The 18,491-nt window shown below is 38.9% G+C and overlaps 1 protein-coding gene across 3 annotated transcripts in view; it reads right to left on the bottom strand.

The window, feature by feature from the left end:
* The window catches only part of LOC139735881 (uncharacterized), a 37,232-nt gene extending 20,124 nt beyond the window's left edge, over positions 1-17,108 (bottom strand). For all 3 annotated transcript variants that reach the window (XM_071646630.1, XM_071646631.1, XM_071646633.1), the window contains exons 1-5: positions 16,719-17,108; positions 12,424-12,508; positions 4,339-4,404; positions 3,112-3,251; positions 1,830-2,200 (exon numbers count right to left, since the gene is read on the bottom strand). In XM_071646630.1, coding sequence (XP_071502731.1) covers positions 1,830-2,200; positions 3,112-3,251; positions 4,339-4,404; positions 12,424-12,501 — 655 coding nt within the window. In that variant the 5' untranslated portion in view covers positions 12,502-12,508; positions 16,719-17,108. The remainder of the gene's footprint in view (positions 1-1,829; positions 2,201-3,111; positions 3,252-4,338; positions 4,405-12,423; positions 12,509-16,718) is intronic.
* Between the last annotated feature and the right edge of the window lie 1,383 nt (positions 17,109-18,491).

The following is an 18,491-nucleotide window of genomic DNA, read 5'->3' as shown; positions in this document are numbered from 1 at the left end:
CAGTTAGCTATGCGTACAATGGGCTGCACGCTGCTGGTCGCAGTCAGTGGTTTCGTACAATATTTATCGACGCTGGTCAGCGTCGGCTCTGGTACGAAACCATTATTGCATGATTACTAAGACATGAGAGCACTTTGGGGTGAGTAATTCTCACAGACAACGTACTTTAACATGAAACACAAACCAAGACAAGGAAATTCAGGGAAGCTTTTGAGGTACCAAAACTTTTTATTATCTTTAAAAATATGGAAAACATGTGGATTGTGTGTATTTTTACTTGACTTCTGACCCCATGGCCCAAAACTTTCCCAACATAATCACTGTGTGGTAGTGCACATATTAAATTGCATATACCAAGTTTAATTACACTACTAAATGTATACATTCAATCATTTCAAGGGTATGGAGAAAATATTGTAATGTCAGCATCAACTGGTAAAATTCTACCATATTTTCAACCTGACCTTTGACCCATGATCTTTGATCTGTAACACAAATCTTCCCAGATAATGAATGTACATGTATAAAGGCAATAAAATAGTAAGTACTAAGTGTAGTATATTATGTAATCAGGCTAGACTCGGACCAGACAGGGTGTCTGAGCTCTGTCGGCCAGAGGGCTTAATATCACATCACTCGTATAGCGCAGGGATTAAAGAGACAGGTGTCCCCACATCATGGTGGACCACCATACTGGTAGTAGCAATGTACTGATGCATTTATGACCAGGCAGTCTCAGTGTTTTGGGCAGTCTGTCTCAAGCGCTGGCTGAATGCAGCTCTTCCAATAAAGTCAATCTCTCTCTTAACTCCGAGTGTGTCGATCGTTCTCTATTTGATTGTGCTCATAGCAGGTCACTTCACTAAGTTTCATGAAGATACCTGTACCTCAAGACACTGAGATAAAAGTAACATTTCAGCACTTCAATATGACCTTTGACCTTTCATCCCAAAATATTCTCTTGAGAGTCTAAACCTCGTCATGCATACTTATACGTTCACACATGTTTTGTGAGAATACATTTGGGTATTGCAGTGATATGAGGGAAAAAGTAAAATTTCAGCATTTGATCTTGACCTCTGACTTTGAGCATGAATGCCCAAAAACAGACAGGCACAGCTTCGTCCACTCATACACAGGGTCAAGTATTGTTTGGATACCTTTAATGGTTCTCAAGACAAGTTAAGTCAAATCAATTATGGACTGACATACATGTATTAGATGGATGGACAATCCAAAACGATATTGCCATGCCTCCTGCACTACTTTGTGGAGGAGGTATGAATACAGTATATTTTTGAACTCAGGGGAGTGAGATGAATCCCTATGAAGCCACTATCTCCCCCTGCAGCTGTCTTTACTATGTAGTATGGTGTAATACACACAGTCTGCAGAAGAAATGCTGGGATCCTTACAAACACCTGTAACATTATCTTCTTGCAAACAGTCTTTCTCCTGAAGTGCATAAATTCTGTCATCTTTCAATGCAATATTCCTTTTATTTTTGACAGCATTGTAAATGCATTTCAAAGTGCCCCTTGCTTAATGTCTCTATACAATACTTTTCCATGGTCCCGTTTCATTAAAAAAATAATAATAATAATAAGAAATAAATGACAGCAACTGTTGCTGAAGTGGCAAATGACATGGTAACAACAATACATCTCCAGCTTCCTCATTGGCTGCTGCTATGGGAAGTTGTTATACAATTCTAGCAGGATTTGCTATCCTAACATCAGTTATGACGTGAGGCTCAGGTGTTCTGAGCATGGTTAAACGAGTAGCTGAAATAACTACTAAATGGGATAAGTCTCACACCTGTACCATACCTTTGCTTTTCACATGCTTGGGCTCAACTTTGGTTATGTTTTCGGTCGGCTTGTCCGACACTACTGCCCCATCAGTGCTTGGCACAATTGCCACCTTCTCGGTTGTCATGGAAACAGGTGATGTTGCAGTGGGGCTGGGAGATGAGGTCGGTGGATGAGAGGATGGAGGCTGAAAGGAGGTGAGAGTAGTGGAGCTGACATCAGGTGACTTGGTGGTTGGTGTCAGTGGGAGAATGCTTTCACACACTGTGTCCGTCTCATCGGTACAGTCATGTCTGATTCTCTCATTGGCACCACACTCTGAGCATTCGTGACAGACGGTACATCTGTTGAATTTGCTCTGAAAATATTTCTGGGGGCATGGGTCACATCTGGAGATGCATTAGAGAAAGCAACAACAATAATGACTAAAAACAATAAATATTATCTCTTCGTTAATACAGAGAGCACTATACAAAACATCAGTCATTCTAACAGTCCTTTATAACTACATCATCAATCAAGACATGCAGCTAGTTTGATACAACTTTCATAGATGGAATAAATATAAAAACACATATCTGGGATCTGTGCCCATAAAAACTTACCTGATGCAAGTGAATATGTGTAGTAATTGAAAGATATTTACTTTAATCTCTGTGATTACTAATCATCAAGGCTGGCTGAAGTACACCTGGCCAGCAATGCTACAGTTTCTTCTAACAAAATGTCAGAATTTGCAGATCACAATGACATGATGCATAGTTTTGTAACTGAATTGAATCGTCCAGAAATATGTTGGTGTTTGCTTCTGGTATTATTCCTTTCTGGTTCTTTCCTAATTTTATGACATTCATCATCACTCAAAGTTTTTACAACCATCAAAGTAACGGCAAAAAAATGACTGGTTCACGATTGGCAGTGGACACTATCACTGAATTATTATGCATAGATGGGAAAATAATATGATGATAATAATATGAAATATTTATTTAGCGCTTACTAAAAATATGACCTGTGTCAAAGTGCTTTACAATTATCAAAACAAACAAACAAACATATAAATCAGCTTAGAATACAAATAATCTACTACAATGTGTACATTATCATCAGTTCTGCTCTAAAAATAAATGGGTTTTAAGTTTCTTTTTGAAGATGTCAACGGAGGTGGAGGACTGAATATGAGTAGGGAGGTTGTTCCAAAGAAGGGGGGGGGGGGGGCACAAACGGAGAAAGCGCGGTCACCATAACAGTTGTGGGTGCGAGGGCCAAGTTTGAGCTGAGCTTAAAAGACAATACTTACATTTGCGATGTGTCCCCGTCTGCACCAATGCATTCTGCTATCTTAAGCTGCCCAGGGCTGCATGGGAAGAGGTTGGTGGCACCATTGTCACATTCCTCATCATAAGCCTGCACATCATCCTCAAATTCACATTCCCAAGCCTGAGGGAATACAAATTATGAGCAGAGAATCAAAAACATGCACAAACACAGACACAAAAAATAAAAAATACAATCTAGACTCAGTATTGACTATAAAGAGTGCTCTGTTATTCCATTTTGTCCACTCTCCCATGTCTCAATGTTCTTTTTAATAGTCTACAAGTAATTGAGTGTGGAAGATGGCAGCAAAATTCCACACCATATTAAAGTTACCTAAAAATAAGTGATATCAGACAAATAAAACTGTTTAAGTTAAGACTTCAAATAGCTAAGCATGGGATATTATTGCTTCATATGCATTTACAAAAACAGTAATAGTGATAGTAACCAAGTGCAGACAAATTAACTGAAGCATTTTCTAATTTTGAATCCTTCTTTCATGAATACAATACAATTCCACCTGTGTATGACAGCCACTAAAAAAAAGAAGAAGAAAACACACCCTTTATAGACAGATGGTCATTTATTTTCAGAATGTAGCTATGTATTATCAGAGTGAGATATACACCATACACACAGTGTATATTTTACTCTGTACACATCACAGTAAACAAAGGACATATTTTAGAATATGATTGCATGATGAACAGTTATCACTTAGTTTCTTCAACTCTTAATAAATGACTTGGCTGAAAACAACAACAACGACAACAAAAACACACACACAAAGGCTGTGGCTGCTTTATGTACATGGAGGAAAATGAGGTGATTGCCTGATTTCAAAGGCAGTCATTACAATAATTGTATGTACAATGTTTTTAACACAAAAATTAGTTACGTTCAGACGGTGATCCTTAACCTTGAGGATAGCTAATCTCGAGGACAAGTTCTAGCTACGGACGCCAACTGTTGCATCTATGGTTGATTTCCTTAATGCAATGATTATTTTTTGACGAAAAGACTGATTTCAAGAGGAAATGGCCATTTCGTAAAGAAATAGTCTATGCCACACCTGGGGCCTTCAAAAACTTATCCTCGAGATTAAGGATCACCGTTTGAATGTAACTAGTGTTTCTGGGACAGAGTTTAGAAGTGGCCACTATAGCCAGATGGTCATTAAGACAGGTTTGACTACACAGACACTTACTTCCACTGCTCTCCTTGGCCGAAGTAGGATTTCTAGGGAGGCACTTGACTGACTACTGGCTGTATCCTGCAGAAATATCAATACACATTCCATGGAAAATTAGAACAAAAACAATATAAATCTATAATGCTGACATGCCTCTAAAGAGGGTTATGAAATGCTTTCACATTCAAAATATAATTTAAGGTCACTTTATTTTCTAGAGGAACTGAAACACCATTGTCCTAACTTGTTTTTCATAGCAACTATGTACTGATCACTGAACATTCATTGGATTCCAAACATGTTTCAAATAAACATTCACAAACTGTAGAAATCAGGTACAAAAGTGGATATTTTTGTGCAACTAATTCTTTGCGCTCAGCCCGGTAAGAAGAGTTTTACATGCTTTTAATTGAGGGTATCGCCAATACGTAGGTGCCGTGTGCAGAGCAGCATTTTAGATGCGTCATGGGATAGCTCATGGGACAAACTTGCCACGGTTTTGGCTGCACATGCACTTACAACACGCTCTGTCTTTTATAAAGAAGTATTTTTTGTTGAAGATTTCTTCGCTTTCCATCATCTGACCAGCACAAAACTGAAGCCTTGCAGTAGTGAACCATGACTCCAGTGACCGCAAATCAGTAAAGCTTAGACACTTTCAACTTGTTTAAGCTGAATTATAGCCAAGAAAAAAAGGGCTAACAATGGAAAAGCAGACAAAGAACTCCACTGAATCGTATGGGAACTGTGACTCGCGTGAGACAACCGGAAGCGAACAAGGGACCGAGGAATCCCACAGTGCACCTGTGACAGAGCTCTTTAGCGTGCGCAGGAGTTTTTTATGTCATTGGCGATAGCGAGAATTATGAAGGAAGACATTAAGAACAGGAACATAAGGCATGCAAAAATATTTGCTTACTTATATTTTTGTGCTAATTTCTGGTTGCACGAAGTGTGTGAAAATTTCCACTTTTACAGTAAGAGCTTTAAATTGCTGTTGTTTTTGGAAATACGAAAGGGTTGAGTGTTTTAACATCTTAATGCAGTAATGAGTATTACATGATGAAATCATGGAAAACATGACAAACATTACACTACCTTATATGAGTAGGTGCCTGTACTTTTTTTTTCAGATTTCCAAACCTACAACATATGGATTTTCACAGCTTGTTCTTATTCTTGGGGCTGAAGAAATATTTGCAGTCATTTTAATGGAAATCATATCTGCATCAGAAAAGGCAACAGACCAGCATGATGTATTATAATGCATGTCCACACACGTACCATACACACATCAAGCAAACATGATATACATTGTACCGGTACATACTCTTAGCAGTTGAGTGGTGTAACATACCATTTACACAGTCTATGCTTATCTGAATACAACTACATGTATGTACACTGCATCTCCTAGGCACATGTGTACAAAGGTTATCATGACTGTTGTTGACATTTCTTTCTCGTGAATGCACTGAGCCAACTATATTCACATTCATGCTATTGACTTGCCTTTTGTGCACATACACTCTGCTGCACTCATACAATTTCTGCAGAATGCAAGTTTCACTATTCATGTTGACACATTTATAGTATGCAGGGCCTACTGCATTTAGCCCCTGTTACAACATTGTACAAGGGTAGCACACACAATGTATAATAGGATCCATGTCTCCCTTCCATTCAACTGGCCCTCAGATGATAACGATCTTTCTCTTTCAATAATAACCTATCCTAGAGGAATGTATAGCCAAGTGTTGTTATAGTCATATGAAATCAATGAAAGACTGTACACTGATCAGAGAAGGAGGATTTATCTCACAGTTCTTGATTTATTTATGGTGATCATTATTTCTGCCAAGACCAAGTTAAACCACCCCCTCCCCAACTCAGGTAAACAATCATACACACATGTACTTGCTCCAGATTCTTAGAGATATCCCCCGTTAGGATGGAAGTGGGTTAGGATTTTGACCCCCTATCACAGGATTTGGAAGGGAAGCCATCAAATTTCCCTCCTATCACAAGCTTTTTAACCGGTTAATCCTGCTATCATACATACAAGCAGCACGACATACGAGCAGCACATGTAGCAAAATGTCCTGTGAAAAGAAGGCCAGCCCAGCATGCCTTGCAGCAAAACATGCCCAGTAAACAGTCGGGAGACTCGGGGAAAAACACCAAGAAGCTGCACTACCCCTATTTGAGACTTTTTCAGGAGGGGGGGGGGGGGGGGTGTGAAAGAAACCCTATTGAAGACCCTTTTTCAGGACTGCTCAGGAATGATTTGAAAACTACGGTATATCCCTAGTTAAGAATATTTTAACAGGCAACAATATTCTATAAAGACTCCCTATTTCAATGATTTCTCAGGATTTGTTTTTCCTGAATTGAGACCCTCAGATATACCCCTCTTCTTAAAAATCAGGGTCAGCTAAAAACCTGGATCTTAAAGTTTCCCTGTACACATATTTATCTGTATTGTTACAGTGCCATATAATGTTTGGATTTTTGGTAATGATAACTTAGGTACCAGGTTGAAGTTGGCTGTTTATTTGCAATTAAGCCTGTTGAACCGAAACACATTGTCCAATTTTTCAGAGAAGAAAAGGGTCACTCACACGTAGATAGGCATTCAGTCCATGTTTTTAGTCTGTTTCTTTCTCAAAAGTGTAAAGGTTTCCCCTTTACACTTTTTCTAAATTGTGTATGTGAGCACTCACAAGTACTCTAAATTACAGACATGAATTCCACCTTACTGTAAACTCATTTATTAGACTTATCTGTTTTTAACCACCTGTAAACACCGTGTAAGCTAGCAATATGTCAAGATTACACAACTGCTAACAGAGACATTATAGATACACAGTTTACAACATTGATTCAAAGCACATCAATAATTAGGAAGCTATCCCAGTGACAGCCTTAATAACAGAAGTACACGTCTGAACTTACGTAGCTGCAATAACAACTATTCATGAAAGCACAGAAATTAATTGCGATATTTTTTACTCCATGTATACTTAATCAATTAAAATAAAAAAAGAGAGTGTGCAAAAAAAGATGCTGTTGCTGTGGGTGCTTGACACGGAGATGCAAAAATGAAGCAGTGGACTATAAACTAGAGCTGACTTGAGGCAATTTATTGGTTGACAGTCATTAAATGGTATACCGGTAGCTGACCAACGGAGCCCAAGATCTGCTTTCTCTTCGGTTCTTTGTTGGGCTCTGGTAGGGACAAGACATTTGCACTCTCTTTCAGTTCTTATTTTTCACCAGGCATTCGATTTCTAACCCTCTTGGAGTCTGCGCCTTTGAATGTTTCTATGTACAGCAGATATTTGGTGCTATACAAATGCTGTGGATCATCATCATCATCATTTTGGAAAACCTATAGGAAGACCTAAGAAGATGATCATGGATGGAAACAAACGTGCAAAAGGAAGGTCGCTTTTCCAGATAGCAGAATGAAGTCAGAAGTAGAAAGTGAGAAGCGGATGGCAGATGAGGTGGAATTGGGAGAAGAGAGCAAATCAAAGATGAAAACATTGGAGGCAGCTTGTATGATACATGACTTCTCTGTGGAAAGAAGTTGTGTTTTAGAAGTGACCAGAAGACTGTCAGTGTTAACTGTGGTGCAGCGATGAACTTGTGCCTGGAATTGTTAATGTAGCTGCACAAAAGACAGTATGATATTGTAAATTTCTATGGGGCGGGTCAGCCATCAGAATGAGGATGGGAAGATTTAAAAAGGAGACATTGAGATGATACACGAGACTGATATCATACCTCAACATCATTGCAGTTTTGTTTGGTGGAATTATGTACAATCAATAATTTCATGTTGAAAGTACACACAAAACCTTCAAGGACACCTTGAGAAATATCATGCCAAAAGAAGACAAAATATGTAAATCAAATCAAGAGATTAAAAATCTGTGCATTACCTGGTGCAAATTCTCTCAGAATAGCTGATTTACATGCATAGTCATTCTACACATCTAGTAAGACGTACTAGTTATCTTCTCAATGGGCATAGTGCAACCAAACTAAAAAGCCACATTAAACCAGGTAAGCAGACGGAATACTATCATGTATGTCGTGTCATGCATTCTGAGATGATGCGATAGAAGATTAAATTACAAGGAAAATAGAACAAAACGAAAACAAAATTATGACGAGTGCTGACTGAGCTGAAGAGAAATAAGTACAGTTAAACTCGCATAAGTCGATCTTCTCCGGACTGAGCAAAACACATCGACTTAGGCGAGTTTCGACTTGTGCGTAAGTCGAAAAAAATCGACTTACAGTTACACCACGCGTACACATGTATAATGTACAGTATGTATGTTGTCTACTCTGGAGCCGAGAGCTGGAGCGGTGTGCCCGATATTTGCCCTTCAGCAAGACACTTTATCCACATTGAATACAAGGAAAAGTAGAAATTACGCGGTGCGTAATATATGTCCCCGCCGGAAGTAGCATTTTGTAGCAAAATGTGCAATATAGGTAAAAAATCAAGGTCAAAGGTCAAAGAAGTCAAAGGTCAAAATTCTGTGTAAAAGTTTTGAAGCCCTCACCTAGTGCCATCACATAAAGCAAACGGAATCGAAATCGGGTTAGAAATGGCGAAGGAGTAGCATTTTATAGCCAATGTACAATACAGGTCAAAAATCAAGGTCAAAGGTCAAAGAAGGCAAAGGTCAAAATTCTGTCTTAAGTTTTGAAGCCCTCACCTAGTGCCATCACATAAAGCAAACGGAATCGAAATCGGGTTAGAAATGGCGAAGGAGTAGCATTTTGTAGCCAATGTACAATACAGGTCAAAAATCAAGGTCAACGGTCAAAGAAGGCAAAGGTCAAAATTCTGTGTAGAAGTTTTGAAGCCCTCACCTAGTGCCATCACATAAAGCAAACGGAATCGAAATCGGGTTAGAAATGGCGAAGGAGTAGCATTTTCTAGCAAAATGTACAATATAGGTCAAAAATCAAGGTCAAAGGTCAAAGAAGGCAATGGTCAAAATTCTGTGTAGAAGTTTTGAAGCCCTCACCTAGTGCTATCACATAAAGCAAATGGAATCGAAATCGGGTTAGAAATGGCGAAGGAGTAGCATTTTCTAGCAAAATGTACAATATAGGTCAAAAATCAAGGTCAAAGGTCAAAGAAGGCAAAGGTCAAAATTCTGTGTAGAAGTTTTGAAGCCCTCACCTAGTGCCATCACATAAAGCAAATGGAATCGAAATCGGGTTAGAAATGGCGAAGGAGTAGCATTTTGTAGCAAAATGTACAATATAGGTCAAAAATCAAGGTCAAAGGTCAAAGAAGTCAAAGGTCAAAATTCTGTGTAGAAGTTTTGAAGCCCTCACCTAGTGCCATCATATAAAGCAAACGGAATCGAAATCGGGTTAGAAATGGCGAAGGAGTAGCATTTTGTAGCAAAATGTACAATATAGGTCAAAGGTCAAGGTCAAAGGTCACGACTGAAATTCTGTGTAGAAGTTTCAAAGCTCCCATGTAGTGCTATCATATAAAGCAAACAGAATCAAAATTGGCTCATAAATGACAGAGAAGTAGCAAATTGAAGATTTTGATCACACACGGACGCACACACGGACACACGGACGGACACACGGACGGACGGACACACACACGTACGGAGCCCGTTTCATAGTCCCCTGCTCGAACTCGTTCGGCGGGGACAATTACCGTTATTCATTTCCAAAATTAAGAGCAAACATCTGACATTTATTCTAGCATCTTATGGAGCCGATTGTTACCGCTGTTCATTTCCAAAAACTGAAGGCAAACATCCGGCTTTTTTTTTTTGGTGGCCCGGCGTGCGTTTTTGGTGACCCAGTCGCATATTAACCATTCGCGAAATCGTGATTCGATTCGCGAAAAGACTCCACTAAGTATAAGGCATAGATCGCTACACTCGGCAGGGTCTACGTCGTCCTTTCACCAGGTCTGAGTAACGGAAACCAAAATCTCGCGTGAGTTCTTGCGTTACCTATCGTTAATGTCAACGAAACATCATTAATTTGCGCTTGGGATCGTTACTCATCGTTACTACAAACGTTAATTTTCCCGATCGTTAGTTTGCGTTAATAACGATTCAGGTGAAACCGCTTACGTTAATGAAACGTTAATGTTTATTAACGCAAAGTTTCTTTTGGTATATACTGTATGTAAAAAAAAACTGGCGTCTCGTGATTTTGACAGTGATTTATTACACAATAAAATCTTATTCGACTTAGGCACAGTGAATTCAATGGTTTTTCCGTGAAAGTGTTCTTGGAATTTCATCGACTTAGGCGAGTATTCGACTTAAAAAATTTGACTTGTGAGTGAATTAATACACGTAAGTCAATGGGGAAAAATCGGGACTTTTTAAAATCTTCGACTTGCGCGATTATTCGACATATGCGACGTCGACTTTTAGGCGAGTTTAACTGTAAATATAAAAGGGAGCAGCATGAATTGTTGTTTGTACCAAAACACCAAAAATAAATGTACAGTTCATGCATGTACTTGGTATACACATGCGCACATAACTTTACACTTACACAAAAGGTATCATGCATACATCACAATGCAACGCTACCACATACTTCTTTTGGAGGGGATATTGGTACACCATATATGCCAACCAACCAATCAAAACAAAGAAAGACAAATTTCTGGAATATAGCGATTACACAAACTTTCGAATCTTTGAAAGGTACCCAGAATTTATTTTTGCATGTCATGTAACTCTTTGTCCATCTGAAAAAGAAAGAAATGATAAATCATATGTGCATGCTAATCATGTGCAGGCATGATTAAAAAGGGGAAAAAATCATGCACAAACTGTAATCATACCACATCCTGTCCATATTTGACGGCTGCAGAGTGGTAAAGAATCATAAAAGAGAGAGAAAAAAAAAGTTCTTGAGAAGTCCCATTGTATACTGTACATGCTGGTGAACATGCACAGGGACAGACCCATATTATGAACAGCTCTGATTTCACTAGTCTCGTTCTAATGACAACGAAACTATGGAGCATGATACCAATTAAATTTGCCTGCTGTGTGCACCAAGAAAAATTAGGTCACAGAAAGGGTTACCTCTCATTAACCAGTCATTCCTAATTTCATGCCCCCTCTTGAGAATAAAGTGGTGTCATATCAAAAAAAAAAAAAAATTCTTTTCTCATTGCAGAAGACAGTCAACATCATATTATGATTTACAATTGTAGCTCCATGGTCTGCCATGGTTGAATTACCTGAGCTAACTACGAAGTACAGTGAATAAACAGCCAACCAGCAATGTAACTGTTTCATGTTTGATCTGAATTAATGCACTGTGCATATTACTTTATGTGCATCTAAAAGAGACATGCATCCACATAATATCAATAGTTCATCCATAGATCTGTTGCAATATCAAGTCCCTTATATGTGCAATAGTTTTTTATATGTGCAATTGTCTTTGTCCCTCTGATACCATCTCAATGCTGGTTGAATGTGAAGAAACAAAGTGGGAATGCAAAAGAAACTTTCACAATTTTGAGCGAATAAGAACAAATTGTTTGCCATGTTTGATTTACATTGTCAATTGTTGCCCCTAAATGCATGGGAGTTCAGTGTAGATGTATTGCTATCACTTCAGATCCATTTAGAATGGTACATTTCAAGCTCATTGACCTCTCAGTTCTCCAGTTTTCATGTTAAATTGGAAAATGCACCAAGTCAACCCATTAATGTGACCAAGATAAGGAGAGAGAATGTCCATGTAGCTGATCATCATGTTTCAACCTACAGTATATGACTACATGAGACTCGTGGCTGAACTTGTCTTTCTGTCTAATAAAAGGTCCAAATATCCTAAAACTGAATGCATGCCCAGAACAACTAGAAGGTACACTAAATGTATGGAAGTTGACAAATTTTCTCTGGTCTTATGTCTGTTGATTTACATTCATGAATGATGTTTACTGTATAAATATATATACAAGCAACATTTTGACAGAAAAGGGATTAGGAGGGGCCTGTGAGAAATGTGTATATCATGGCAAGATTAATAAAATGATGTTGCTGTTATTGCTTTTATACTTACATTCAGAGGGAGTCCTTCGCTATTGCCCAAGAGGACAATCAACGCAGTCCACAGGTACAGTAGAACCTCTGCATCCATGATAAGTCTAGTGGCATGAAAAAAACAAAACAAAACACATGAAAGTGCATTAACCCACTGAGGATGGGCTGATTTTGCTGCAACACACATAGTCCATGGGCCAAGACCCGAAAAATGGGTTGTTGGTACCATCTGAGGTGGCACAACCTTTTTGGTGTCATTTTGTTTGTCGGGCATAGATATGCTTATCAAGCTATGATAGCATTTCCAAATGAGTAGCTTAGTCATAATAAATGAATTTTTAACCAATTTGGTCTCGTATTTATATCCCTATACTTCTGAATCGAACCTAAACCGCTATACAAAGAAGAGCACTGCCTTCTGTATGTCCACAGGTGTTCTGTTGTAAACGCGGTGCGCTTAGTCTTTATTCAAGGCAGCGAAGGGAATATCCAAAGGGTTATGATGTCCACAGTTGTCACGCGGTGCGCTTAGTTCTTTATCTAGACCAATGTACCGTTATCATATCTAAAGTTCCTCATAAAAGGGATTATCTATACTGTTTTTATACTACCCTATCAACAAATACATCAGTTTTAAACAAAAATCACTCTGTTCATTAACAATATCATTCATTATAATGTATCGTAGTGTACCAGTACATTGTTTTTGCATTATCTTATATTGTTGGAGGGAAATAAAGCGACATTGGCGTGGTATCAGCGTTTTCACCGTAGCGTTTTCACCGGAAAATGATAAATGATTGAAAAATACGGTAAAATTCACTAGGAATTGCTTTTGTTGTTGTTGTTGTTTTTAGATAAAAGGATATACAGTAATATACACTGTATCATACGCTTTGGATATTCCCTTCGCCGTCTAGAATAAAGACTAAGCGCTGTGGACATCATAACCTTTGGATATTCCCTTCGCTGCCTTGAATAAAGACTAAGCGCACCGCGTTTACAACAGAACACCTGTGAACATACCATAGAGCTGCATTTTACAGCTCTATGGAACATACAGAAGACAGTGCTCTTCTTTGTATGGCGGTTTGTTTTGATTCAGAAGTATAGGGATAAACAACGAGACCAAATTGGTTAAAAATTCATTTACTATGACTAAGCTACTCATTTGGAAATGCTATCATAGCTTGATAAGCATATCTATGCCCGACAAAACAAAATGACACCAAAAATGTTTTGCTACCTCAGATGGTACCAATATCTGGCCTGGCCCATGGACTAACATTTCCCATAGACACCTGCCCGAGTGTACTCAAGACTCTTCTTCAACAGGTTAAGATGATAATATAATTGAGATCTTCAGCACTGCACAAACATAACAGTGCTTTTCTGTGGTTCCTGAATCTCACTGAATACATGTCTACAATAGGGTCATCAGTGGGATTATATATCTTTTCCAGGTTATTTTCTCCACATATGCAGCAAACCTCCAAAGTTCCAGTTTGATGATAGCACGATAATACTTCCTGCACCAAAATTCCTTCATGATTTAATGTGTAACAAACCCACTGACAATGAGCTGATTTTGTTGCTTCACACATTTCCCTTGGAGAGCTTTCCGGGTATAATACTCAGGACAAGGTTTCAACAGGTCAAGACTCCCATGATTGTGAAAAAAAAAATAGAGGGTTAGTTCCTCCAAGGTCAAAGTGTCTGTCATTCATCAAAATTCAAGGAAATTTTTAAATGGTCATTACATTACTGTATAAGTTGTTATTTTTGTGACGGTTTAATTACCTGTACCTCCACCAAGGGAGGAGGTTATGTTTTCATTACCACTGATTTGTTTGTTTGTCCGTGTGCAAAATAACTCCAAAAATAGTGAACAGATTTTGATGAAACTTGCAGAAAAGGTTGAGAATTAAACACAAGGAACAGATGATTTAATTTTGGTAGCAATCTGGAAATTTTTACAGATTTTATGAAGGATTTTCAATATTTTGGCAGGCAGGGTCAATGGAAGTTCAAGCTGCACATTAGGCTTTTATACGCGTACTAAAGTGTGTGCTCTAGTTTCTGCCAGGGCGAGGTCCTCCGCGCATCTGGAAGTTGATAACGCCAAGAAAGGCTTCTATATTGAGAAATCTGGTGATTTTCAGCATGGTGGAAATTAGCTGCTTCGTGGAGGTCTGCACTCTCAGAGTGCATCTCTAGCTTTCACTAATTTTACATGCACTAGGGTATCAATGCACTTGATAACCTTGGTGACAATTTGCAAAAACAACATCATGCAAAAATGTCTGTGAGAGTGTATTGAGGAAATACTGTAGTGACTATGACCTTTGACCTTGAGCATGTGCACCAAAAAGAAAGCTGGTGGGCACAACTTTGCCTACTCATACAGACATACCAAGTTGTGTTTTTAGTTACGCTGTCCACAAACTTAAACAAAACAAACATAAACTTAAATGCCCCTGGTGACACTTCTTGGCAGAGGCATACAAAAATAATAAATTACCATATTGCATATATAAAACTCCTCCAGACAGACAAGAGTTTTAAGCCTACACTTTGTAACATGTCGGTTACAGCAGAGTAATTATGAATATGATAATGCAACGAGAGGTGACATGATTGAAGCTTTTAAATTATTTCATAAATATGACCAGGAAGTAGTGCCTGATTTGGGTTTGATAAAAAAAATGCACAAGAGGACATAGTAAAAAGTTATATATTTTTCGATCACATAGACATACCACTAGCACTACAGGAAGAAACTCATTTTACATGCGTATCAGGAAACCATGGAATAGCTCTAGTTTACTAAAAAATTGAATAGATGATGCACCCATCCCAGTGTCTTCACATGCAGGGGGGCATTTCATGAAGCATTTTGGTCAGATATTTTTCTGACAAACTGTTATAAGCTACAGAAATCCTTGCATCTGATTGGCCGAGAGTAAATTTGTCTGACAACTTTGTTGGACAAAATGCTTCATGAAATGCCCCCAGACACTGTAATTTATAGTACAGCGACTGGGTTGTAAGTTACCATTAATACCAATACTGAGATTAATACCAATACTGGCGTACCGTAACTACTCAATCGTGAGTGATACACGCCATTAAAACCAGAACAACAACAAACTGAGACGCGCGCTATGACGTCAATCACACCATCCACAGCCACAGGTCCTGGGGATCATCTACTCTAGATTCTTGTCTTGTCTTGTCAGTACTGCACCAACCGCCGCTGCTGGGCTATAAATGTGCAGTCCCTCATGCATACAGTTGCAGCACTTTAAAATCTCATTTTGGACAAACGAGATTTAAAGATATCAATATTGGTTGCAGATTTTATTTCAGCTGGCAGTGTGTTCCAAATTGGGATTGTCCTTGGATAAAGTGAATGGTGGTAACAATCTTTGTTGGTCTGAATAGTATTGTAATTCAAGGGTTGATTTAACCTGGTTGCTGGTCCACTTCTGACACTCCTTTTAAGATGATTTATGTTTGACGGGATTAAACGATGAGTTTCTTTATAGATCAGTGAAAGCCTGGCAATTGTGCGTCGTCTTTGAAGAGAGTCCCACTTTAGATCTTGGAGCATGTCTGTAACACTACTGGTTTTCCTGAAGTCGTTGGTGACAAACCTAGCAGATCTTCTTTGGACTTTCTCTAAGTTGGTGATGTGGGTGACTTGATGAGGGTCCCAGATAGCACAACAATACTCTAGTTTAGGGCGTACAAGGGTTTTATATGCTATTTCTTTGGTAGATTTAGTGCAGCTCCAGAGGTTGCGGCGCAGGAGACCTAAGATCTTGTTTGCGCCAGAGATTGTCTGATTGATGTGTCTTGACCAGGTAAGGTTATCTGTCAGATTAGCCCCGGAGACCGCGCCGCCAGGCGCGGTCCTGGCGGCTTCCCCCCAGTTTCGCTAATGTGAGAGCTCCCCTATTCTGTGTGCTTGTGCGAGTGATTGTGAATTCTGTGAACATCGGTGAGCTGCTTATAAGACATCATTTTGTGCATCACAAGCAATGAAATGCCTCAAACAGTCGCCGATGATAGTCATTTAGGTTTCATCGACCCATGTAAGTATTCCTAGTAGTTTCTGTTGAAAATTTAAGGAAATATAGCGCCGCAAAGGCACCCGTTTGTTCACTTCAACATGAAGATCTGAAATGGGAGCACGGCACGTCGCAGTTACTGTCAGATCAATGCCCAGGTAAGGATTCAAAGTTGCTGTAGAATTATAACTCTCCAACAGCAATAGTTAGAGAACAATTACTTAAGTTGCCGATTGGTTACCTCACGAAAGCTCTCTGCAATCACTGATCAGGGCAGCTGCTACACAGGAAGGCGGAGGTGAGACGAAACCGAGTTGAAACTGAACGTTTGCTGCAGTTGAGGTTGAACACTTGGGTTGCCTGTCGTAGACCACTCACTACACAAAGTACCGTAGCGTATCCAACTTAGGTGAATTTTACAAATGTCGAATAGTCTATGTTATGCATGATCCCTAGGCTAGCCGCATGGGGGATACTCGAGAGTCAGATGAGGATAAATTCCGTAGGACCTCATCCGAAGGCTTTTGATTTCCACTGCCCCGCATGACATTGGTGAATACACTATGAGTAGGTCTAGTGGTACTAATACTACTGGTGTAGAAGAGAGTTTGGAACACACCTGCATTCTCTTGTGAAGTGACGACACTACCAATGACCGTCGAGCGAGAATTTAGAACCAGTACGGTCTTCTGCCCTGGCGCGCGGGCGGGCACACAAGCGCGCGACACATCTCGCGTACCAAGTATGTGGGCTGGTATTGCAACACGGCGGGGATTCCCCGCAGCTGGATTACGTATGTACTAGTATTGCAAATAATGACTGCTTTGAGGGGCACAGTTAAAATTATGGGCCCAAGGTGATGTGAAAACCGTAACAATGCCCGAAGCGAAGCAAGCTGAGGGCATAGTTTATAATTTTCACATGACCGAGGGCCTACATAATTTTAACTGTGCCCCTCAAAGCAGTCATTATTTGTTTTATATACCGAAAACATAGATTCCGAAATATTTATATATTTCGGAATACCGAAAATATAGATTCTAGTATCGTTTACAGCACTCGTAAATCAACGCTGATCGACAGCGCGGCGGTCGTATCATTGGTGCATACCAGTGCGCTCTATACTCTTTGGTGCATACATTATTATGAGTGATCTACTACAGTAGTATGCGTACGGGGTTGTGACTGTCGACAGTCCAAACCTATTTACAGGGGACAGTTGATTCTATGCCCCGGGCACAGTAAATCATGACGTCATTTTGATCAAAAATGGGGCACAGCTATTTTCATGACTCCACTTTTAACTAATCAGATGAGAGGAATCTAAATATATGAGGTATATGATATCGGATGAAGCCCTCATGAGTAAAGGGAATTGAAGATTCATAGGAGCATACAACATATTTTACTTTGGATCTATATGTGACAGAAAATTTGAATTATAGAGAAATTGCTAAAATATGGTAGAAGCAATGTGATTTGACATTAGTTGGAGAAATTTTGTTAATGAATACTTTCATTTACTCTATTAAAGTTTCTCTGCCAAAATGGGTTCACAATGAATTGAAAATTGTTGTTTGGGGATTTATTTGGCAAGGAAAGCCGAAGAACAAGCTGTTTTGGTGCAATGTATTAGACTATAAACAGGGGAAGTAAAATTGATGGATTATATATCATTGACAAATGCTCAAAGATTAATGTGGGTTAAAGTGTTATTTCATAATAAACAAGAAATAAAATGGAAACTATATTTTGAGTTTTTACGAGGTAATTCTATATACTTTTGTAATTATTGAATGTATTTTTGAATATGTTTTTCCAAGAGTTTTATAGAAACTTATTGGAAACATGGGTGAAAACAAGGAAATTTAGGGGTAGGCTTATTTGTCATCAAGTATATAAGGAAGGAAGTTGTTTGAGTGTTGAAATGGCTATCCAGAGGGGGGTAATAACTTTAAGTTTAAGTTTGTAAATGATAATTCATATTCTTTTTGTCATAAAGAGGAAGAGATGT

This window comes from Diadema antillarum, unplaced genomic scaffold (genome assembly GCF_040938485.1).
Source record: "Diadema antillarum isolate AM-2024a unplaced genomic scaffold, OU_Dant_1.0 seq00000604_RagTag, whole genome shotgun sequence".
NCBI lineage: Eukaryota > Metazoa > Echinodermata > Echinoidea > Diadematoida > Diadematidae > Diadema > Diadema antillarum.
Note: the sequence above shows the minus strand (reverse complement) of the source record. Positions and strands in the feature narration are given on the sequence as shown.